Genomic DNA, 26,384 nt, shown 5'->3' with positions numbered 1-26,384 from the left:
GTTAATACTAATTGAATTTGTGAAGTTACAGTGCAGTCGACAAGGAGAGGAAATGGTGAATTGGTCAAGTAGCGGTGTAAATTTCAGAAGTCAATGAGGAAGCTGGCATGAGCAGTAAGAGCAGCAGCAAGATCTGCATTCTCAGGAAGAAGGTACTAAACTCTCACGGGCGCAGTTCCCCTCTTGTCACTGGGGTGGTGCCCTCAAGAGTACATCTCAGTGCCTTTAGTCAGGGAACATAACTGTACAATTGAAATTATATTTTCTAAGTTGTATTGACTCCACACACCCCGTCTCGTCTCCAGGCTTTTTATTTTATTGTTCTGTTTTAAAACATTAGCTTGTGAAAAAGTACAAACATGTACTTTTCACCTGGGAAAAACTTATTAAAAGGTACACAGTTGAACCTTAAAACCACTGTTGTACCTTTGAGGGTACGTTTACATTGTTTGTAACTGCACAGTATGTTTATTTCTAATCATGTAGAGCTGAGGATTCAGTACAGTAGAGCTGAGGGAGCTGAGGATTCAGTACAGTAGAGCTGAGGGAGCTGAGGATTCAGTACAGTAGAGCTGAGTAAGCTGGAGATGTGGAGCATCAATAGAAAACCCTTCAAGCTGCACTATATAAGATTATTTTAAAATATTGAAAAAAGCAGTATTACTGAGTCAGGAGGAGAAAGCATGTTAAAGTATGGTGTGTGCACTGCTGTGAGCTTCCCTATAAAGGCTGAAATAATAATTTCAATGTCAGAGGTGTCGGGTCGGATTTGGCAGGAATTTTTCAGATCACGTCACACCTCTTTTTGTATTAATGTCACAAACACAAGCTCAAAAAAAAGGTCCAGCTTAATGTTTAGGTTTCAAATGCAAAATCATCATTCTACTGATGAAGATCGACACGTCCTTCACCAAGTTTTGACTGAGTTCTCTTTGAATACTCTTTTACATATTCATCCAATCATCCTTTCAGGGAAGAGGTACGTAGCACAACCTATACTACAAGATGTTCTGCACATTACATGCAATTACATATTTCCACCAGGGAGGTCTCCAAATCCCTAAAATCTACATAGTGTAGCTTTTTTTGCATCAAAAGCCCCAAAGCAAGCTGTATTACAGGTTCTATGAACAGCCAATGTTATTCGAATGTTTCACACAGAGAGTAAACCTGTATCTAAAGTCCTTAAACACAGAAGAGATCCTCACCAATTAAGAAAAATGCATTGTAATGAGAAAAGGTCGGTGTCTGGCTCTGTAGATCCCGGTGCTATTGATTGGATGTAAACATACACCACATGATTTTCATCCTTGTATAGCTCTGGAGTCTGTGTGTATGTGAAAGTGTGTGCATGGAAAGTGCTGGTTCAACTGCACCAGAGCTCCTGTAGCAGGAAAAAAAGTCTCCCTGATGTCTCCCCAATGTTTTTCCAATGTCTCTGGCACCTAAGATCAAAGATGCCATTAGTTCAGCTTTAAAGGAAATCACTTTAACACATACAGCTAATGGAAAGTGCAAGCAAATAGATAACCCGGGTAAGAAGAATTATTAGGGCTGTTAGCACTGCTGGCCTTTGCAGCCCTGCACTTCATCATCATGCTCCAAACAACACAACAAGAGTCCCATCCATGAATCGTGGAGAAATTTGCATGGTTCATGGTCCATCAGCATCCGTGCGTGTGTTAGCAATTATTTCAGGCAATTAAGTTCCTTTTGAGCTAAGTTTCTCTGATTTGTTGCCTAAGCTAGCACATAGCAGTTATCTATGAGAGCATGACAGAGCCAGAACCATTCATGGACCAACTGTTTACTGTGGATGGACCAATTTCTGGATGATACAGTATCCAATAATTAACACCTTATTATGACTGAAGAAGATGCATTTTAAAATTTTATAATGTAAGCCATATATGAACTGCACTGAGCCTAAGACCTTTACTGTTTACCAAAGATATTATCAGAGAAGGAGACACTTTACTGGTTGAAAGTGAGTGTGGAGTAACTTGTAACAATATGGTGATTGTATAGTGGGAAGCTCAGTCCTTCAGTAAAAGGAGACAATCAACTTGTTGGTGAACAGTGTAACTGTTAACCCCCCTTCTGCCATTGTGTCTGCTTTTACTAGCAATTTCAAAATATGTTTTTGAAATGTTACCAGGCTATGGATTGATACAGTAGAGTAAAAAAGTCAGGAGACCACCCTTCTATTTTCTTATTTCTAGGCATCAGAAAAAAGCAGAAAACAAGGAGGTGTGCACTTAGTATTTAGTAAGTATTTTAGGTGACTTGCTTTCCTTTTTTATCTGCAGGGATATTTTTCCACACCTCCAAAGTTCAGTCTTAGAAGTTGGTTGTATTTTCTGCTTCTCACAACCAAAGTAATATCAAACACATTCAGTGATGTTCAAGTCAGGATTCTGGGGTGGTCAGTCCATTTTTCTGACTAGACCAGCTGCTTCTTTGTTTGAATTGCAAATTTTCTTCTTTTTTGTCAGTTTCCTTTTTTCAGTAAAGACTTGTTGACAGCTACACATCCTTTCATACCCATAGCATTGAGTTGAGTTCTCACAATGGAAGGATGGACAGAAACACCTGTGGATGTTTCCAGGTCTGAATCAAGAGTAGAGCTTAATTTTCTCTTAAAGTTGAAAGTATTAAGTGCTGTTTATCTGATTTATCTTATCATTTTTGAATCTCCAGTTTTGGAAACTCTTGCTTTTTCAACTATTTTCCTTTGACTTTCCTCTTTCTTAGTTCTTATAACTAATCCCCTGAGAAATATCTCCTGAAAAATGAATGACTCATGCTTATTGGCCTTTTTGATTGGAAATTAAATAAACAAAGGGTGGTCTCTGACTTTTGCACAGTACTCAAGGTCTCAAGCAGACAGGTACCTGGTCTTGTATGACTGGAAATGTTGTTGCAGAGTGAACAGACTTGCTTAAAAGGGCTTCACTCTTTACTGTTTGCCATGTAGTTGTGAAGTCCACACATTCATCCTCATGACATCATGCTTTTACGTGACTGCATCCCAAGCTGGACTTTACTGTGTAAACATTATGGACGTCAGCATTTGACCCACACAAATCTACAAATACATTTCTGCTCCTCCCTGCAATGGAGATGACTTTCAGATAGTGACCTGCAGCCTCAGGAGGGATAGGTTGGGGGGGGGGTCTGCATTCCCACTGTGCCGGAATTTACTCACCCATGTGTAATCTTGTGGTGTGGAAATTCTCATCTTCATTGAGTAAGGGCTAACCCTTAAAGAGTTATGAATTGTTACATTTGATTTCCTCAGGCAAACAGGGCATCAATTCAAGAATAATGTTTCTCAACTTAAATTGGCAAAGAACTTGGGGACTTCATCATACATGGTACATAATATCTGTAAAAGATTCAAAGAATTACAGGAAAAATCTTTGCAGTCAAGGCACAAGGCCGAAAAACAGTATTGGCTTGCTGTGATCGAGTTGTGATTTTTAAGTGGCTTTGCAGTAAAAACAGACACAATTCTGCAGTGACAAATCACTGCATGTGCTCAGAAGCACTTCTGAAAACCACTGTCTGTGAACTCAGTTCATCGCCGCATCCACAAATGCAAGTCAACCTCTACCATGCAAAGAAGAAATCATGTACAAACAGGATCCAGAAACGCCGCCGCCTTCTCTGGGCCTGAACTCATTTAAGACAAACTAAGGTGAAGTGGAAAAGTGTCCTGTGGTCCAACGAATCAAATTTGAAATTCTTTTTGGAAATCATGGACATCACATCATTTGGCCTAAAGAGTAGACAGACAATATGGCTTATCAGTCCACAGTTCAGAAGCCAGCATCTGTGATGGTATGGGGTGCATTAGTGCACATGGTATGGGTTACTTGTATGTGTGTGAAGGCACCATTAATGCTGAACGATATATACACGTTTTGGATCATATATGCTGCACCCTGATTTTGTCATCCAGACAACGTCTTTTTCAGAGAAAGCCTTGCTTATTTCAGAGTCCAGGTGCTAAACTAGCCTACCTGCAGTCCAGACTTGTCACTCGTTTGAAAACATTTGGTTTTGAAATCCTACATCAAGCAAGAAGAGAAGAACAACTCACTTTTAAACTGCAGCAACTCATCCTCTCAGTTCCCAAATGCTTAGAGTGTTGTTAAAAGAAGAGGTGAGGCCACACAGTGATAACTATGCCCCTGCCCAACTTCTTTGAAACATGCTGCTGGCATCAAAATCAAAATGGGCATATATGTTTTAAAACAATACATTTTTTCAGTTTCAACATTTGATATGTTGTCTTCTAAACCTGTTCTATAGAATTTAACTGATTTGCACATCATTGCATTGCTTTAATTTACATTTTGCACAGTGTCCCAACTTTTCTGCAACACTTTCCAACTCTGTCATGTCAATGTCAAAGAAATGAAAAAACGTGGCAGAAAACTAAAGAAAGATCTTATAAAATTGTGGTATGGATAGAACGGTTAGAATCTGCTTTCTTTGTCAGAATTCTCAGTTTGTTTCAATTTCAAGTTACAAATGAGAAATAATATCAAATTACACCCTGATTTTGTCATCATTGTCCATAAACTGCACCTTCTAAGTGTTAATATTTGGACTCTAGCTTTGCTTCTCTTCAGCCAGGATGTTAGAGGTGGGCTGACGTCTGCTAGTTTTTCTGGTAAATGTGTGTGGCAGGCCTGTGGGTAAAGTCACATCTAGACGTGATAACATGCCTTCTACAGAAAGTTCCTGTTCCATGTTGTTTCAGAAAATGTGTCACAAACACAAGCTGTTTTCACAATGTACCACAGCAGTGGTGTCATAGTGTGGCTTCCAGCTTCAACAAGAGCTTTGTGTGCAGAGCTACTAAGTGGCTCAGAAGAAGACATTAGATTTGTTAGAGTAATTCTAGAAAAAAAAGACATTACCCAAAGACACTTTCCATTGCAAAATGATCTTTCAAGTAAATCTAATTTATATCACTGCTAGCATTTACATTAATGCTAGCGATCACAGAAGAAATTCTTTATAGTGGCATAGACAACCCAGCCCAGTTAACCATGTGAATGTAAATGACAGAAGAACACAGATGGAGGGGTTAAACAAACCACTGTCCAGGCACTGCCGATCATAAATAAACAGTTATCTGTTTGGTTTTAATGTGACAAGCACTTGCTGCATGTGTGAATGCTGTATGTCTACATAGGGCAAAGTGTATTTGTTTAGCTAAAAGCACTGCTGGTCATTAGTTGGAGATGGTTTTTATACAACTCGCTCTTTAACTCATCCACAAGCTAGTTTTCGCTTAGATAGCTTGGTACTGTAGAGATGATGGTGAAGAATGAAGCAGCAGATGCTACAACAGCAAAACAAAGTTCTTTAGCTGTAAAAATAAATGGCACGTAGGCTGAACTGAACTTGAACTTGCAAAACAATTGGCCTTTTTTTCTCAGTGACAAACCCTTGATCGCCCCAAATAATCCCACAACTCAGATAAATTATCAGCCGTGTGTAGACATTGAAACAATAGCTGTGGCTTTAATTCATTTTCATTTTAATAAGCTAATACTCTGGGGGAAAATCTATTTATTATTGTTTTTGCTTTCTGTGTTGTAATGTGTGTTTTGTTTTTAGTTCTTTAGATGCAGGAAAGTGTTTTACATTGGAAGTAATGACATTTCTAACTGCATATAAGTGACAGACACTGTGACAACATGCTTTTTTTTTTTCTTTTTTATTTGAATTGTTTGGAGAATCAATGATGATACGGCTGTACACATATAACCAACAACCACAGTCAATGCTCACCCTGCTGTCTCTGCTCTCTTTTGCTGGGCAAACTTTATGCAAATGAACTGAGCATCAACCAATTGTATTGTTGAAGGAGGCGCATAATCCATTGCAACATGCCCAGAACGATATGCGCAAGATGCACATCCAAAGCAACCAACAGTTGGTGGCAGTCCCATCAGCACCCCATGCTTCCTACATCCCTGTTTAGTTTATTATTAGAATATCAGCACTTTTAGTTCATTATCATAAGTCTTAAAGTTGAGTCACTGAATCGAGTATTTGTTTCTGAATTGAATCAAAAACCAGTGAATTGTGAATCGAATCAATTCACTGTCAGCTCAGCAGGGGCAGGGGGTACAGCTGCGTATGTATGTATGTAAAAGAAAGAGGCAGACAGACACGCAGTGGTGACTGCATTGTAAGTATTTTCTGGACTGTAAGTGTTTTCTAGATTGAGGCTCGGCTGTATAGCTCTGATTGTTCACTGCTGGAAAAAAAACAAAGCGAGCATGTGTTGGTGTGATGAATGCCAGAGGATGATTCTGCCTTAAACGACAAAAAGCTGGCCAATTGTGTCAGAGTGCCAGGCCGTGCTTTTCCCCAGTGGCAGCTCACGGTCATCACACAACTGCCCTACTTTCACTGTGTGTCTCCCCAGTTGTGCAAGTGGAGTTTAGGACCAGCACTGTCAGGGCTGTACAAACCCAGCACTACATAAACTCATTGTTTGTCATGGAGAAATGACCTATCCATGCTACAAATGCACTTTTTTTTTGTAACTGTTTCTAGGTTGGACCACAGAATGTGGTTAAAATCCCATTCAAACTAGTGCAAATATTTCAAACATAATTTGAAACTGTCAAGTCAAATTTATTTATATAGCACCTTTTACAACAGGTGTTGTCACAAAGCAGCTTTACAGAGAATCCGGGCCCACGCCCCCACTGAGCAAGCCTTGGCGACAGTGGCAAGGAAAAACTCCCTCAACAGGAGGAAGAAAGGAGAGGAACCAGACTCAAAAGGGGAACCCATCCTCCTCGACACCAGATAACAGCACAGACACAAAACAGTATAAGTGGAACTGCAAACAATATGGCACATAATTTGTGGTCTTAGTACTTTTCAGGTTTTTCTTGAACCATGCACATATCTTTACAAGGGAGGCTTTAATCCGGTTATAACTTTATCAATAAGGCAGTAGGCTCTTGTTGTCACTTTCTGTGAAAGAACCACCATATTTATTCATACACATCCATTCATATTTCAAACAGTGAGTTGCTTTAGCCTAAAGATCAATTTTACAGCATCATTCATTTCAAAAGATATTCCTTTTGTATGCATGTGAGCTGCTAGGGGCGATCCCACTTCTGACACCACTGTGACATTGAGGAGGTGAAATTTATGTGTCCTGTAATCAAGATAACATTAGCATGGTGGTGAATTCTTTACATTTAGTTTTATTGTTTGCAGTAAGTTTGGAAAGCACAGACTGGAAACTCAATGTTATGTAGTTGTGAACAAAAACTGTAGTGTATCTTTTGCCAAACCTGAGATGTGTGTTATAATTTGCCAACATTCTATGATACTTTTTCAAACAACAACAATTGTATGAAAGAACATATTAGGTGACAGTATACACAGAATTAAATGAGTTTTTTCAAGAAGATTCAACCAGTATGTGTTACATCTAATTGGTGTAGAACTTTTAATTCTACATTTACAGCTTACACTAACATGTTTACAGCTCAGTGCTGAGCGGTTAACACAATGAAGATAATTCCTTGCATCATTTCGTTATTGATTAGTTAACAGCATCACTCCACTGAGAGAAGGGAAAATAAAACATTTGGCAAAAATGAAAAGTTTGTGTGAAGGTAAATGTACGCCTATAGACAAATATACATGATAAAAGTCTTCTGAAGGATGCAAGCAACTATCTTGAAAATTATAAATATAAAAATTAAACTAATTGACTAATTAAATTAGTCAATTAAATTACTTGCTTAATAAGGCAGTAATTGTAATTCATTGGTTGAGTCTAGTTGTTTGACTGAATTAATTTTATGTTGAGTCTCAAAGTCTGTATTTGTAGACGCTGATCCATTTAGTGACAATGTGTGTCATAATTAAATTAAGTTCATACAGTGGTTTATTGTTTTGAGTGCGCATTCCCAGCTCACTTACATTCTCTCTTGTCGGAAATGCAGCCTCTCACCTGTTCTGAGCTCGGCTCACTGCTATTTTAAGGCTTCATTATTTCTCTGCCTTTGTTCTGAGCAGCACTGAGGAAGTACTTGGCTCCTCATTGGGCTAATTGAGTACTCTAAAATTGAAATCAGGCTTTTGTGTGGGTTTCCTTTCATCTGCACACGCACACCAACAACATGAACAACCTGCTAGAGTGTTGGGTATAATTTAGTGTTGAAAGTTTGCATTTAACCATTTGTAACCATTGAGTTATTGTTATTTTGCTCGTATTTTCAGTTATATTTGTGTAATTACACAGTTAGTTACATAGTTAATTACATAATGGATTACATTTACATTCTGAATTAAGAGGTTTGAGGAGAGAGAGGAGATATTTTATTATAATTTGAATTTCCTGAAAAAAAGTTAGTGTGCTGTCTAGTATTGCAGAAAAAACTTGTTTGCATGAGTAGAGGGGGGTCACTAGTATGGTGACAGGCTTTAGCACTGCTGTGCCTGATGAACTCCATTCTAGTCTGTTCTCTGTGTTGAGACGAATGGGAGAAATGTAAATTTTAAACTGGGTTTATTTTTTTATTTTTTTAATGAAGACTAAATTGGCTTGATTCATTAATATTTTACAAAAACTATGCATAGAAAAACATACTATTTTGCCACATTTGTCATTTATTTATTTTTATTTGTACTGAAAGTGTGTAAACTCCATTGTCTAACTAACTATAAGTAAATATGTAATTACACATTTGCACTCAAAAAAGTATGGTAAAATGTTTGTAATGACTTCCAGGGGTTATTAAAACTTTCCAAGACTTTATTAATTTCTACCAAAACATTCAATTTTTTTGTTTGGTGTCCACATTACAGAAAGATAAACTGTTCTGTGTGTGTGTGTGTGTTATAGCTGAGATCCCCAGGATGTGTGAGGTGGACGTGTCATCAGAGCCCACCAGCCCCACTCTGTACGGAGAGTCATCGGACAAGTACTATCATGTTGACCGCTGGCAGAAGCTGCGCACGGCTGTAAGAAAGCTGGAATTCTGGGAAAACTTTAGCCATGAGCTGATTGGCAGCGGATTCTTCTCCAAAGTGTACAAGGTAAAGGCCGTACTGTGTGTGTCTTCATAGTAAAATACACAGCTTGTGCTGCTGTGAAGTAGCTTTTCAAGCCAGCCTAGAGTTTAATATGTTATTTATAATGTTATGGATCATTACATCCCTTTTAACACCGCAATAAAAGCCCAGTCCCAAATGGCGCACTAGTGGTCTTGGAGTACACAACTGCACAGGCATATGTGGACCACCAGGCTGTAGGATGTATCAGTTCTCAAAATGGGTGCTCGGCGGCGTCCTCTACGCACTGTTCCTGAGGCCTTTAGTAAGGACAGCATTGATATGATCTCAGCAACAACCGGTGGACGGTGTTGTTTACAGCTGTCTGACCAACATGGCTTAGAGGAAAATATTCAGATGTGACTAAAAGTGTATTTGTTTATTAATAAAACTTGTCATTGAGTTGCATCAGGCTTGTAATTTGAATGGAACCACTGTAGATAAGTAAATTAGCTCTTTAAAAAAGAAAAAACAAACAAGTATGACAGACACGCTGTGTGAGACACATGCAGAGCCGGCATGTGGCACGAGTCTGTCCCAAATGTTTAAACCAAGCATACTTGAAGTTTCTTGCCCTGTAGGTTTGAATGTTGTTGACATGACCAAAGTATGGACTTTGAGGAGGTCCACAGGTCTTAGGACACCATTTGGGACTGGGATTTGACTGCTAGCATAGCCACTGTTTGCTACCTGCCATCCTTCTGCAGTAGCCAACAAGCAGAATCCAACAAACAATGATAAACATATCTCTGCCCTCAAGTAGCTGCTCCAAAGCACCTGTAGATTTTCAAAAGCTCCTCCCACCTTCAAGATACATCATCTTTCCAAGTCTTTGAATCTGAAAATCTCACGCTAGAGATGCGGCAGCACAGTAGGAGGCGAGTAAGCATGTTTCCAACAGAAGTAGTAGACGTAGCGATGGCTCTGTTTTTCATTTTGCCCAACTGTCCCTTTAACATCCTCTCTCTCTGATTTCCATTTCAGAATTTTGCCTCTCAGCCAGCCCACACACACACTCATGAAACTTATTATAACCATTTGCTATCCAAAGTGTTTCCTTGTGACAACTATAACATCTATGAATATATTGAATTTGGTTTTATATTCGGCTTATAATCTAATAATAAAACAATACTCTATGCTCTAAAAGTATTAGTTTACAATTCCAGGAAAATATGAAATGTCTTGGTTTGGATCTACATCACATGGAAACTTTTTTGTTCCGGCTTGTAATTTTCTGTGGCTTTATTTTCATCAAGCATGATATCATAGCATGACTCAGCCAGTGGGTGTTTGTGGGTATGGAATTGTGTGTGTGTGTGTGTGTGTGTGTGCGCACACACACTCTGATACTACCCAACAGTGTGTGCTTTGTGTTCTCACTAATTAGGACATATTTGTCATAGCAGGGTCAGTATGAGGCGGCCCTGTGACTGTAATCTGGTTTACTGAGGGGTTCCTGCTGGTGCCCCCTGCTGCAAAGATTACATAACCCTGTAACCCCTCTCTTCTCCATCTGAGCACCATCTGAGGTTTTTTTCTTTTCGGTGAGATTAGCCACTCGTACTTCAGGATTACTGTGCATTTGTTAACCCTTAGATGCCACAGTTAGAGCAGTTGATTCCAAAGAATGACATCATTGGATATGAGTTATTTCTCTCCTCATAGCTCATTGAAACAAGCAGAGAATTTCTGTGTGCAGCATCTGAAAATTGAAACCGGTTTTGTGTTTGAAGAGGAGGAGATATTTTATTATGATTTCAATTTGATGAATTGTTATGTGGGAAGAAAAACACCTGCTTTTATATTTTTGTCATGTTCTTGCCATTGTTTATCATGTGTAGAACCTAGTCCATTAGTACAGCATGTAAGTCAAATATAAATGAAATTCATGAATTCATTATGTAACCCACTATGTAATCAGATGGCGTCGCTGTGCACGCATGTCCATTTTTTCCAGTTTAGATTTTTCTGCATCATTTGAGCTCAGCAACTGTCCTTTACAAAATTTCATAACAGATAGACCAACAGAAGTGCTCAGACATGACTTGGAATAAAACGTATTTACATTAACTTACAATAATAGTTAAATAGATAAGAATGCGTTTGCCTTTTCCTATAAAGTTACCATTGTGGAGATGTTCCTGTAAAGTTACCATTTTAAAAAGATACTGGAGATATAGTGACAATATGCAAATACATTTGAATAATTTAAGGAAATCACTGTAATAATGCCTGAATTCTAAAGGTTATCATCAATGAACTACTATAAAATAGTCAGCAGAGTAAGAAATGAGCATGTTAAGTAGCCAGGAATGAAAGTGAGCACCCCCACATTGGCTATTAGAGTTGAGAGTGGGTGTGATTGGCAGAGGGGTGAAGGGGTGAGTTGGTGAGAGAGAGAGAGAGAGAGAGAGAGAGAGAGAGAGAGAGAGAGAGAGAGAGAGAGAGAGAAGAGCGCAAAAAAGAGGAGTAAGACACTTCTTAATATGACATTTCTGTACAATTTGGAATTCATTATTTCATATGTGTGTGCTTTTTTGTGTGTCATGTCTTTCAGGTGATGCACAACAACACGCGTAAGGTGATGGTGGTGAAGATTTATAAGAATGATGTTGACCAGGACAGCATCGTGAGGGAGATCAGCCTCTTACAGAAACTTTCTCACCCCAATATAGTGAGGTACCTTCTCTCTGTGCCAATAACACCACTAACTAAAGACCTCACTGCTTATGCTCTATATTAGTTATTGAATATACAGCATTTTCAAAAGGCCAATTGATAAAACCCTTAAAAAGATATTCCAAAATCTGTTTTTGGTGGAGACTCTCAAGGGGAACTAGAGCTTTCCATATTGCTGCTGCTACTGTTAGTTTGCTGCTTGTTGATTTATTCATAGGCCCCTGTGAGCACTTTTCAGCGTAGTCTGCTGAAGGTGCTAAAGATATTACTTTAAAAGCTGCATTTGAACAAAAGGTCTATAAACACAGATTCTACTAAAGCAAGATACAGCACACGAGCAGCTGGGCTTCAGTCTGGACTACTGTTCTTGTTCTTACTAACTTGTTCTTATGGTGTTAGTGTTATTAATGCATTATAAACAAACTATTACAGCATTACTTTTGACAGTTGTTAGAAAAAACTAAAATTATGCGGTAGAACACACATAAATGGATATGTCCTTCAGACTCTGTTTCTTACTGCAAAATATTTTGACAGCATTCATTTGCCAAGAATTGCTAAAAAAAAACGCTTAACATTCTAGGCTTATTACATACTACGGCTTATTATACATTAACTACAGTGACTTCAATGCAAACTAATGGAGCTTTTCTTAGGTTATAGAAGTGTGTAATAAAACTCTGGACTTGCCGGCAAGCCCATGGCTTGATAACAGGTTAATGAATTTTATTAGTATTAGTGATAGCCATAATCAAAAGAACTTATCTTCATCCGAGCTGTCTGGGATGTTTCAACTGCATTAGGCATGGCAACAAGTTCTGTTTTCTGTTGCTGGCTAGTTAAGATCATAATTAAAACACAATTTAGAAGGACAAATGATGTCTTTCCACATAATGCTGATTTCATTGCCTTGGAGTTATTGATACATGTGAACAAACATGGGCTTGTGACGTCCACCCATGCTGGTGGAGAGTCTGAGGCAGCGTGACATGTTATTTGTCTAACCAATCTCAATGTGGTCTGTTCCATTGCGTTACGAAAGGACAAAGCGCTTATCAAAGCACCCTGTGCGTAAAAAGACACAGATATAAGCTATCACAGCTCTAGAGTTACCTGGCACCAGCCGCCCCTGCTATGCTAGTCACAAAGACTATCAGGCAGTTGCATTTTTAAAAAGTCACACTGCTTTGGAAAATGCTTACATTCTGCTGTCACTCATTCTTTATGACATAACCTCAGTAATAGGAACAGTACATTCTCAAACCAGAGGAAAGGAAACAGAAGAGAGTTTATACTTTTCAGAAAGTGAAAAACACATGGAGGATGAAGCAAGAGGACAATAGTCAAAGCAGATGTTTTAATAAAGTAAAGGAGGTTTAAAATGTGACATTCAGCTTGAAGTACATTCAGTGGGGTCCAAAAGTCTGAGACCACATTCAAAATCTGGGAGTTTTTTCATTTAAACTTGGAAATAAACTACAGAGCATTTTAGAATTTTTAAATATTTAAAACTAAAAAAGTTATGATATAGAAAGAAGAAGAAATGTTCAAGATTTTACCCTATTTTTCAGTCACTGTTTACATTAAAGCAAATTTGTGACGCTGACCGTATTGAGGCCTTTGTACAAAAAGGTCACATTTTTTTGAAGTCTTCTATCTTCCATTGAAGCTTGTGTTTGTGCTCTCAGATGGATTTGATCTGCTGATCAGAGGCTTTTGGACTTGTGTGGACTTGTGGACTTGCTAGCTCGAGTGCACATTGTCATTAAAGCAAAAGAAAGACATATCAAATACTAGGAAATTCTAAAATTCATGTTAAAATTTCAGATTTTCTACTTTCTCTCAAATGTTTATGCTGATAATTTCATTTGTAATGAAAATCTTTCTGTTGGATTAGATAGGGATGCAAAACAGAAGCACTTTCACTAGTGGTCTTTTGGACCCCACTGTATATTGCTAAAAGTATATGCAGTCTCTTTAAAAGGGGAATCACTTACACTAATACATGTATTTTTTATGTACAATAATAACTTAAAGGTTATATCAAGTATGATTTGACCCTTGACTATTAAAGCTAAGCCTCTACTTCTGGTCATTAATGTTAAAGCTTGGTCAGAAACGATACTATATTGATGCTAATTTCTACCAGCACCCCTTTACGATTCTCATAGAATGTTAGCACTAAGCTAATGGCAATTTACATGAACATATTCTGTTCTAGATTAAACATGGAAGCACGATGAGTCTATTAAATAAAAATTAAAATTATAGTTCAATTTAATTTTTATTTCACAGAAATCATTAGACCATCTCTGAAGGCCTAGAAGGCCTAGAACGGTTCCCATCTGGATTTAAATATTGGAGAAAATGTAGATTCAAATATTATACTACTAGATGTCAAAAGGTATTTTAGATATTTTACTTTATAATTCCTGGATTTTTAGAACAAGAATGATAATAATATATATAATTATTTACCAATGTTTTTGTCAAGTTACCATCCTTGAGATCTGATCTCAACTTTTCAAGTGCAAATGTTACTGTTAATTTTATTATAACTTCATTTTTAATGTTGTAGAGCTTTCGGACTCACTTGAGAATCACCTTTAATTCGTAACATGTAATGTAACATGTAATATTTCTTTAACAGCATCCTTCAAATTATTGGAAACTTGTGAAGTTGCACAGAACTAGCATAGCATTGAATCATTTTACACCTGCATCTACACTCTTAAAAAAAAGGGTTCTTTAGTAAAGACAATGGTTCTCTATAGAACCATGAACACTCACAGAACCCTTTGCATGATTGACGGGTCCTTTGCATCACGAATGGGTTCTATCTAGCACCGAAAAAGATTTGACTATTGCTACAAGCCAAAGAACCCTTTTCTGGTACTATATAGGACCTTTTTTGCTAAGAGTGTACAACAAAACTGGTTTAATATTATGGGCAATTCTAAGTTAATTGAATTGAATTCCAAGTCAATAATTCCAATTACGATGGTGATTCTATAACTAGGCTGGTCACATTTGTTCCATAATCGCTTAATCATATTTAAGATGCTTGATTGCAATATTGCAATATTTAAGCTGACTGCAGTCATTTTCCACAGTTATTAGATTTCACACTCATATTATGCTGCAACAAACAAAATGAAAAACATTTTAGCTTCTAACCTGATGCTCAAACATGTTTAGAGGGCAGCTGAGTAGTTTGTTTCTGGGTTAGCTATGTAGTTATTTCTAATGTTTTTAGAATGTATGCTAGCAGAATTATTTTTATTTTTGCTTATATTTTCACTCGTGTGAAGAACATGTCGCTTTGTTTAACTCCACACATAATTCTGCATTAACTGTAGACATTTGTGTGGTTATGCACAGTACTGATTTGTATAGTACTGATTGGACAGTACAACCAGTATTAGCTATTAAGTAAACATAGCTAGCAAGTAAGGTGGTTAATCAGTCAGTTTGGCCACTTTCAGCTTGTATTTTAATATTTTCAAACAATTAAAGATGACTGAATCATTAATCCTACTTATGTAAATGACAATTAATCAGCAGCTAAAATGTCATGATTGTAGCAGCCCTAGTTATTAAAAAATCTCATTTATATCAGTAGCCGAGTTGATGTAGGCCACACCTGACCTGCTCTCCTCTCTCATCATTGTTTCAGGTATCTGGGGATCTGTGTGAAAGAGGACAAGCTATATCCGATTCTGGAGGTGAGATTCATTTCTCTCTATTTTCTCTTTGTTGTCTTAGTGTCGACAGCTGTATTCATAGCACAAGGCTGTGTATTATTGCTATTCTACCCTCAAACAATGCACTGAAACCAGTGATATTCATTATATGTATTATATATTCAACGTCTCTCTCTTGTAGAAGCAGATTTCACCCTTAAAAGTTAATCACTTTGTAGTTAAGTCATTGTAATTAGTAATCATTTCTCTGTCTATTTGTTAATATGTCTCACTCTCTCTCTCTAGTATGTCAGCGGTGGCTGTCTGGAGGAGTTGTTGGCTAGGAAAGATGTTCCTCTTTGCTGGAGAGAGAAAGTGGACCTGGCCTCAGACATCACACGAGGAATGATCTACCTGCATTACAAAAACATCTACCACAGAGACCTCAACTCCAAGGCAAGCTCCAGCACCAGCTTCTTCCCACCAGCACCAACATGCTCTTTTGTTTAAGTCTAAGTAACAGCAGATAATCGGATAATTTTAGTTTGTCACACGTTACATGGTATTCCATAGAGCAGCCGTCAGATTGGAGAGAGCATGTCCATATCTGGCCTTTCTCAGTGCACAGCAGTAGCCATGGGACGAGACACATGAGTGTGAGAAGGTCATTAGTTGCCAGGATTCTCTAAAGTGCTCACCAAACCTGCAGTGATAGGGAGGAGAGCTGAAGCAACAAGGCCAGCCCATTCTGATGCTAATACGCTACTCCCACTCTCAGACACACTTACACAAACACGACTGTTCCCACATCTTCTAAAAATGCATAATGCATGCTGCGTGTATAGGTCACCCACCCCCTCTTTTCATGTTTACTCTGCCCTTGTTTGGGATCGGAGGCCCATTTGTCAGCCGTTTAGATATGAACAATGGGCCATGAGGATTACTGACCACACAGCTCACACAGCGCCGTGCCGTTCACCACAGATTTCCACCATCATGAAGAGGGGTGTTTCACAAATGTCTGTGCTGCTACATCAAGTTGCATCAAAAAAGGTTGAGGTTTCTCTGACTTGTCATTAACCACACAAACCCAATGCCGATACCGCGATACCAGACCAGAAACACACTTATAATAGAAGCCAGTGGGCAGATGCTGTGGTAACTGGACATTAGCTTTTATTATAGGCTGTTGCTTGCAGTAAATGAAAATAAATTAATTAGCAGTATGATCATAACATGCTAATTGGTGGTTTCCATTCACTGTTAGCCACATTAGCTTTGTTTGGTCAACCTTCTTTTAATAGACTGTCCAGTTCTTTTTTTTCCTTTGTTTGCTTTTTTCTACCAAGCCCAAAGAACCTTAACCATGCTTTACTGAACCCCACCCATTCCCTGCTCAGTACTGTAAGAAACTATTGCAGTCTTTGGCTTAAATGCTGTGTCTAATGCTAAATTTAGCGGTCGTGAGGCTTCTGGGCTGAGACTGGAGTGTTCCCCAGATACTCATATAATCAGAAGCCACTGCGTGCGGAGATGGAGAAACTGCACTTATGGTGGAGCCTTTAATGCAAACCAGATGCTGAGTTCACAGTCTGCTCCATTCATCAGCACTTTTTACCTCAAAAGTCCCACTGGCTCTTATGTAACTGGCCTCAGACATGACTGGAGTTCCCCCCCACCCCCTTACATTAACCACCTCATTACAGTGACATGTCTTTATTCCACATGAGTACATTTCAGGTCATTAAATGTCATTAGGTGTGGTGGGATACTCAAAACCAAAGGTCCCAAAATGAGTTCTCTGGAGTGACAGAAAAACTACTTTGGGTTCCCTAAAGAACCATGTAGTGTGAATGAGATAAGAACCTTTAACGTGATCATGAAGAAGCTTTTAAAAGTTTAAAAGAATTTCCACATAATGTAAATGTTCTATACCAATTCAAAGTTTTGGAAACATTCCTGCTAAGAACCATGTACGAACCATGCCAGAGATTAACTACTTTTGGTTCCTTAAAGAACCTTTCAAACAAATGATTAGTTGTGTCCATGCATTGAAAGTTTCTTTAGAGAGCCATCAATGGTTCTAGGCTCTGCTCTAAAGAACCCATTTTGCTATTTTCGCTTTTAAGCCTCATTACTGGTCTTTGAATCTGAATCAGAAGGTAAATGATGTGTCTAGACATGCTTTTCGTGGACATGGGAAACAGACTTCGATGAAGGCTATTAAGTTGCACTGTGGAGGCTCAGAGGCGCAAGGCGCAAAAACAGAAGAACGATGATCAGTGCAGACCCTTTGGAGTAACACAGTGTCAGACATTAATAATTCATGCAGACAGGAGGGTGATGACGGCAGACCACATTGAACCGGCCTTTTAAAGAGAGTCTGGGACTTCTGCTATGTCCATCAGTGCTGTGCTCTTTTCTTCAGCAAACTCAGCTCTCCTGTTTTTCGCTCATGTACAACTGCGGCTGTCATATGAGTTAGTTAACGGATGTAGGGCTGATTTATTGGACAATTGATCAGGAAATTCACATTGTTTTTTTAACAAAGTTGCATATAATAAGCATGGCTTTCACTGGCTGCATCAGCTAGGGTTTAATGGGTTTCATCAATGGGCTGTCAGTATTGATTAGATTCGTAAGCGAGTAAGCTAATGATTATTTTGCCAATTAATTGAGTAATCTGTTTTTTTTAAAAAGGCCATGCAATAAAAATGGACTTAACTGAACCATGACAAACTATAAGTTTCTGTAATGCAACACAACTGCACAGATGCTGGTGGATGTTGTTAAAAGAAGAGGCTTTACTGTTAGAAACGTGATCCAAGCTCATAGTCAAAAAACATGCACAGGTCAGATCCAAAACAATCCAAAAAGACACAAAGAAAAACATAAAAGTCAGGCAACCAAGATCAAAAGGGCAACAAAAGTCAAAAGAGTCAAAAGTCTGAAATCACAGTCCAGATACACAAAAGGCAAAAACAATATAGAACACTCAGTAGCTTAAGGAAATGAAGCAGCACCTCACGATTTGCTAAGCTAAAAGCCTGGGCTTATATACTAACTCACTAGACTCATGTGACAAGCAAAACAGGTACAACAGAATAGTGTTCAGGTAAGGAAGAGAGTGTTGATTGGTTGTTGCTGGCTGATCAGCAGTCATGTGATCTCCAAGAGAGTTCTGAGAAGTGTAGTTCTCAGATCAAGAGGACTCCGTGACAGTTTTAAAGATTACTGAATACTTTATTGGAAAAAGGTCAACAGCATCAAGGAAACCTTAAAAACACAATAAATAAATACATAAATAAATAAATAGTTTTTCATAAAAATGCACATAAATCAGTGTTCAGGTTCTGTAGGAGACCATCCATCCATCATCTAAACCGTTTATCCTTCTGGGTCGCTGGAGCCTATCCCAGCTGTCATTGGGCGGAAGGCAGGATACACCCTGGACAGGTCGCCAGTCCATCGCAGGACAGACAGACAGACATACACATTCACACCTAGGGGCAATTTAGCATGTCCAATCAGCCTGACTGCATGTTTTTGGACTGTGGGAGGAAACCCACGCAGACACGGGGAGAACATGCAAACTCCACACAGAAATGACCCTGGTCGGGAATCGAACCCAGGCCATTCGTGCTGTGAGGCGACAGTGCTACCCACTGCGCCACTGTGCCGCCCTGTAGGAGACCAACAAGAGAATTTAAAATATAAATATAAACTATCATTCAAATTGCCAAAATTTAGCAATTTTGCAATCGATTAATCTGGTTTAATCAAGTAATCGTGACAGCTCTATGTAAATCAAGATCAGGTGCTGCATGACTCAAGAACGCTGCTGAGGCTGCTTTCCAGTTTTACAGAAGTACACCTCAGATACAACAGTGAGCTCCTATGTTTTTGCACAAACTGTTCTTGATAAACAAAGCTCTTTCTAAAGCTTTGACACAATCATCATGTTTGGGTATGTATGGATGGGTTGAGATGACTGAATTGTAAAGCTGACGGTCTGGGTTACACTGCCCTCTGCTGGCAAAAAAAGTGTATTCAACTGGCAACAAGAAGAATCTTTAGAATGCTCTCCATGGCGAAAGAGTTTATTCATCTAAATTTCTCTGTCAGATTAAAAATAAATACATTTCATAAATCATTGCATGTTGTATTGTAATTTAAGTGTGCCATTTCATTTCAAATCGACATTTTTATTCAAATAGAATAGAGTCGGTATGGACATCGGGCCTCATTCACAAATATCTTCCTAAGTTTTTTCTTATGTTTGCTCTTGTGAAAGGTCCTAAGAAAAAGTCTGTGTCAGATTCAAGACGTGTTCTTAAAGCACAGATGTGTTCACACCTTTGTGCTCTTGAGTGTGTGTGTAGATTCTGTTTTTACCTAAAAACTAATCCCCTCAGGATCTTTGTGAAAACTGCATGGGATTTAAGAAATTTCTTCTTCAGAATGACTGGTGAATGAAGTCCATTTTACCTCAACATACAATGCAATTGCAATTATTGTCAACATATTTTCAATCTATAAGTCAAACAACCCCATTGGTTATTTTTTAGTGTACCTGGTTTCTTTCATCATGAACTAATTTGGGTATAAGTTCAATATAACCATTTTCCCATGTAGTCTTTTAAAAATAATGTATAATTTGGCCTTACATCCTGCACACTGAGACACAGTAGGCTATATAAAGTAATAACCAAATGCATATATTTATGTATTGTTTGTCATTTGCTCTGCTTGTTACAGAACTGTCTGATAAGGGTGACTCCCAGAGGCAGAGAGGCTTTGGTCACAGACTTTGGCTTGGCCAGGGAGGTGGTAGAACTTCCTGTGAAAGACAGGAAGCTTTCACTGGTTGGCTCCGCCTTCTGGATGGCTCCAGAGATGCTGCGCGGAGAGCCTTACGACCGAAAGGTAATGACATCAGTAAAGTACCAGTAAAATACAGCCATCACTTTAACCATGACTTTGCGTTGCACATTTGATGCTGAATATCATTGGCGACTCGCCTTGAATCGCCTCATGTTTCATTTGGCCTGTTCTAGCGTGTTCTTTAGGTGTTGTTTATGGCTGGCTGATTTGGCTCTCTGTGGTATCATTAGGTGGATGTGTTCTCCTTCGGGATCGTATTGTGTGAAATCCTGGCCAGAATCCCAGCAGACCCAGAAATCCTTCCAAGAACTCAGGTAACCAGAGCAATAAGTGCAAAGAATCCATTGTAGCAGCAGCCATTTGAAAATGCTATTTTAATCTGATGTAAAAGGTGTCAAGAACACACTTTGAGAAACAGTAAAAGTAGAGCGCATACATTTTCACGTCAGTGTCTTACAGCATGTTAATGTTCTCTCACTCTGCTCGGTTTAATGCATCTCTGTGTGTTTCAGGACTATGGTTTGGATGTATCAGCATTCAGGAACATGGTTACAGGCTGTCCACAGCGTGTATTGGACCTGGCAGCCAGTTGTTGTTTGGTATGTAGTATATCATCCACCACACCTGATTCAGCTCATTAACTAATTAACAAGCTCTTCATGCGTCGGGTCAAATGTGCAGAGCTCAGGGTCCCCAGGACTAAGATTAAAGATTATAATCCATGAACCATTTAATATTCAGAATTTAACGTCACTTTCTAACAATTTAGCTACAGGAAAGATGTGAACTGTGGTCGTCATGATCACTATAGTGATGTGTTAGGGCTTTAATGCTTCCTAACTGGCCCACCAACCTGATACCAGGCCCCTCCAAAAACAGAGACGAACAAGGTAGGGGTTAAATTGTTCATAACAAACAAACGCAAATGGTAAACCTATATGGTCCAATTGTGTACCTTAAATAAGTTTGTCCAAAGGAAAAAGTGCAGTATTTGTACCTTTTCATAACCTAAATGTTTTAAAACAGAACAATAAAATAAAAAGCCTGGAAACGAGACCGGGTGTGTGGAGCCAATACAACTTAGAAAATATGGTTCAGTTATGTTCCCTGACTAAAGGTACCAAGCTGTACCTTTGAGGCTCCCACCCCAGTGATAAAAGGGGGAACTGCCCCAGTGACAGTTTAGAACATTTCATTCTGAGAGTGTAAGCCCAATAATATGTTAATGAATGCATTTTGTTTGTTGCAGCATAATATGACTGTGAAATCTGACTGCAGTCATCTTAAATAACTGCAGTCATCTCAAATGATTGCGATTAAGCAATTATGTACAAATTATGACAAGCCTAGTTATAGAATCACCATCCAATTAATTGGAATTATTGACTTGGAATTCAGTTCAATTAACTTGAAATTATTACACATAATATTAAACCAGTTTTGTTGTTCACACAATATAATTTCAATAGATTATTATGGAACAATTATGTTCCCTGACTAAATGTACTGAGATGTACCTTTGAGGGTACCACCCCAGTGACAAGAGGGGTACTGCCCCGTGACAGCTTCACTTTTTTCTGAGAGCATAAGTGCTTCTACTAAAGTGTAGATCTGATGTGTACCTAATAAACTGGCTACTGTGTATATTGTCACATAAGTCATAAGTAAAGCTCATACATCTACTACTAGGAAATGTTGAACAGTTATGATAGCAATGAAATATGTAATTTTGGGATAGTTACTATACTAACTATAAACAGGATTACTTATCACTTTCCAGAAAGCTCACTACTTATTAATCACTTACTGTAGCATGTTACTTTGCACCCATGTAACCCACAACAGTGTATATAATATAATCTGTAATGCCTGTTTTTGTCTCTTCAGTTGGAAGCATTTCGGAGGCCGTCGTTCACAGAGTTGCTGGATGAGCTGTCGGAGATCGCTGAGACCTTGGAGCCCCCCCCGCTCACTGAACTAACCACCGGCTGAGCTTCACACCATCTCCACTGTCCCACCAGTCCCACAGAGAACAACCCACAGTTCTGTACATAGACCTGAGCACAGCGTAATAATGACATTGACTGCTCTTTCATATCGGGATCTCTCAGGATGGATGAGCTCTGACTTCAAAGAATGACTCTTCCGTTTGACTTGGATAATATGAGCTGCATAACATACAGAGCTACATCAGGAGACCAAAGGCAATCTCGTTTAAATTTGCAGAGAGAATTTTCCTTTACATTGCTAAGAATACAGTACAGCACAAAATAAGATGCAGATCTCAGATCAGTTTTTTTGCCTTTCAGATCCTAATACTGTTATGCAGATATAGATGGAGGAGTTGCTGCTAAATTGACTTATGTATTTCCAGAATCATTTCATACTTCATGAACAGCATGTTTCATGAACAATACTTTTTCCAGAGTCGCTGTTTTCAAGCCTTAAACAGTCAGATTTGTGACTCAGCAGCACCGATTGTGTCGCACAGATTTATACACATCCAACCAAAAGGATTGTGAACTCTACAGAGATGATAACGATGACGATGGTCTGATAATGATGTAAATTGCTCAGATCTACCAAGATTGAAAGCTTAGATGAATCTGATATTTTTGTATATTTTTGTACATACAGTAATGTACATAAGTATTTTGGTACTAAATCTTCCATATAGCTTTTTTGTATTTTGCTTTTTGAATGTTTCTTGCTTTTTATCACAGGTTAGTTGCAGAGTTAGCTTTCTTGTATGCTAAGAGAAGTCATACAGATGCACAAGGGTGGAAGTGGTCCTTTTGGTTTGCCTTTGAAAAAGTCACAGTGGACGAAGCTGCCTGTTTCCTGAGAGGAACAGCCTCTACATGAACTTGTGTTCACACCAGCATTTGGGGTTTCTAACACGGATAGCAAAGCTTTTCTTGACTTTTGTGTTTTTTTATTTTGTGGAACATCATCTCAACTCTTTGAAATGTATATTCATTTTTCCTCATTATGGTCAAATTACTTATTTGTCAAGTCCCTTTGATAAACAAGGAGCTTCTGATCGACAAGAAAATCAGGTCTTTACATTTTAAGTATTGCACAATAAGGCCACATTCATAAGGACATTTTGGTATTCGTCTAAAATGCATCTCTTGCCATGGATTTTAATGAAAATGATGCATTGACTGGCAACAGACATCAAAGCATAACAGTGATGAAAGACCTTAGTTGTTCATTGAAAAAAAAGGTTCAACAGCATTGGAATTTCCATTAAACATACTGTGATGTAGTCATGCACCAACCAATAGGAGACGGTCTGGGGCAGGCCCTAAGTCAGGTCACACACAGGGCAATATGAAGGAGAACCTATGGGTGCACTCAGACGGCAGAGCATATTCCACTCAAAAAAGTGTTATATCCCATAGCAGAATGTGGAAATTTTCCAATTTAAGCAGATAAGCTTAACCTGTCATTATTCAGGAGGCAACCAATCAAACAAAAGTTTGGGTAAAATTCAATCGTAGAGCACACATGAGGCTGTTCAATTTGACAGTTTTGCTCAGATTTGGATTTCAAAAATATTCAGTTTGAAGAGTACCCCTCGCCTCTGTAGCTTGGTGAGTAGAATATGATATTCTGTCACTTTGCTTGCAGCACTTGCTAATCTTAATGTTCATGTTCACGGGCTGAGTAGGAAGAATAAAACCTTCTGGACTTTTTCTCCACTTTCTTCTCCTCCAAAAAAGAATCCATTTAGTTTGAGGTATGATGTTGAACTTCTCACCCATGAAGATTCACTCTGCTCTTTCTTTGGTTTCCAAAACTTGTCACAGGGTTATTCCTTGCAGTTCAGATGTGGACTTTTTGTGAAATATGCTGTCTTAACGCATCCTAAGTGCCACTGTCAGCTAACATTCAGAGGTGTACAATCAAACTCTAAAGATTTATAGCGACAGCTCATGACAAGCCTTATCCTTCACACAAGACAAGACAAGAGCAACCGGCAGCAGTTTTCACATTTGCAACAGTTTTTGGGCACCAATTATTGATTTAACATTAATTCCTACTGAGTAATTTTTATTAAAAAAAAAGTTAGAGTTATAAAAAGCTGAGACCATTTAATGCACCAAGACTTTCAATCCAGTGCACTTTTATTAAAAATTTGCACAAACAAGGAAAAGAAGAAAAAGTATTGGATTCATTGAGTAGTAAGAGTGACAATATTCTAATTGTTACACTGGGTAACGGCCCGTTCTGCTAAAATCTCACAGAGGATTTCCCAATGTATACATTTTTCAAAAGTGTTTATCATCCCAGCCCCACTTAAACGACTTTCCTACTCACATTATTCCCAGTCACCCAATCATCTCCGCCCAGAAACACACTCACTGTACACAAAGCATTTTTTGACAAATACCAATATATCCAATATGAATGTGGCCTAACAAAACTTGTTCTTGTTCAAAGACATGTTGCCGTGTATTACTGGTGCTACCAAGAAGCTGCTCTGTTTAAAGCTTTGGACTTTCAGTTCATATTCATCCCATATTTTGTCTTTTCTCTACAAATGTACTTTGAAATTAGGTAAATAAAGCAGCCTTTAAATTGTGATGCCGTAAACAGGTTCAGGCATTCAGGAAACCGCTTGATAGGATTGAATTCTGGTGCAGAAGTTTTGTTCATTCACACAGATCCCCAGTTAATACTATTAACACTGAGTTATTAATATTATGTCTTACTGTACAAAGACTGTATGCTGAAGTACATGTGCTATCTGTATATTAGATGCCTTTACTTGAACCCCCAGTAAGTGAATGTATAAATAAGGTAAGGTTGCTACTGGGTCACAACTTTATTTCCAAGATAAAAATAAACTAAAACAAATGTGTCTCTTGTTTAATATAGGTTAATATTTTACAGCCTTCCAAGTTGAAAGTGCTCTTTGGACCAAATGTGCACACACAATCCAAAACATCATGACCACCTCCCTATTATGCTGTTGGTCCTCCGCATGCCGCCAAAACAACTCAAAACTGAAAATTGCGAGGTGATGTTACAGCACATCCCACAAATGCCCAATCAATTTGAGATCTGGAGAATTTGGAGTCCAGGGCAACATGTTGAACTCATCTTGGTCCTCAAACCGTTCCTCAAACCATACCTAAACAAAAAGTGCAGTATGGCAGGCAGAATTATCCTACTTAAAGAGGCCACTACCATCTGGGAATGCCATTGTGATGAAAGGGTGTATCTGGTCCACAACAATGTTTAGGTAGGTGGCACATGTCAAATAGATGTCTACATGAATGCTCAGACCCAGGGTTCCCAGCAGATCATTGCCAGAGCATCACACTCTGTCCACTGGCTTGTCTTCTTCCCACAGTGCATACTGGTGTCATTGCTTCCTCAGGTAAACTGCACAAATGTGTTGGCCATCCATATGATGTGAAAGAAAATGGGATTCATCAGACCAGGCGACCTTCTTCCATTGCTCCAAGAGCCAGTTCCACTACTTAAAAGCCAATTGTAGTCACTTTTGACACTTGTGGACAGGGGTTAGCATGGGCACTCTGACTGATCTGCAGCTTCGCAGCCCCATACACAGCAGGGTGCGATATACTCTGTGTTGTGACACATTCCTCCTGTAGCCGTCATTACAAATTTCTGTCGTTTTGAAGATGCTCCAACTCTCTTGGGAGGATTTGCCCTTGTCAAAGTCACATATACATATTAACTGTGCCAAGGTTTTCAGGTTTTATGAAAGCAGTAAATCACTTGAGGCCTGCTTTTCATTGTGGGAAAAATCACTGTAATGTACTGCCTCTCATGGCTCACTGCTCTACATTACCACAACACGTAGATAAAGACCTATATAAAACCCTCAAAGCACAGTTAAGCCAGAGTCCAGCGTGGTTTAAACAGTTTGTGTATTATCCCCAGTTATAGTGACCTAATATACTTCATAAAATCTGTCCAATTCCATTTGTAAGTCAGTTTATACTTGACTTATGACCTTTCTTTACAATTGGTTCAGTGTCA

At 38.6% G+C, this 26,384-nt stretch overlaps 1 protein-coding gene across 2 annotated transcripts in view; it reads left to right on the top strand.

The window, feature by feature from the left end:
* The window catches only part of zgc:162952 (PKc_LIMK_like_unk domain-containing protein), a 33,175-nt gene extending 10,119 nt beyond the window's left edge, over positions 1-23,056 (top strand). For both annotated transcript variants that reach the window (XM_036599010.1, XM_036599009.1), the window contains 8 exons: positions 8,906-9,099; positions 11,675-11,796; positions 15,473-15,521; positions 15,786-15,935; positions 20,238-20,405; positions 20,594-20,677; positions 20,876-20,962; positions 22,251-23,056. In XM_036599010.1, the coding sequence (XP_036454903.1) occupies positions 8,920-9,099; positions 11,675-11,796; positions 15,473-15,521; positions 15,786-15,935; positions 20,238-20,405; positions 20,594-20,677; positions 20,876-20,962; positions 22,251-22,355 (945 nt within the window). In that variant the 5' untranslated portion in view covers positions 8,906-8,919 and the 3' untranslated portion in view covers positions 22,356-23,056. The remainder of the gene's footprint in view (positions 1-8,905; positions 9,100-11,674; positions 11,797-15,472; positions 15,522-15,785; positions 15,936-20,237; positions 20,406-20,593; positions 20,678-20,875; positions 20,963-22,250) is intronic.
* The last annotated feature ends 3,328 nt before the right edge of the window (positions 23,057-26,384 follow it).

This window comes from Colossoma macropomum, unplaced genomic scaffold (assembly GCF_904425465.1).
Source record: "Colossoma macropomum unplaced genomic scaffold, Colossoma_macropomum, whole genome shotgun sequence".
NCBI classification, from domain to species: Eukaryota; Metazoa; Chordata; class Actinopteri; order Characiformes; family Serrasalmidae; genus Colossoma; species Colossoma macropomum.
The sequence above is the reverse complement of the archived record's forward strand: the minus strand, read 5'-3'. Positions and strand labels throughout refer to the sequence as shown.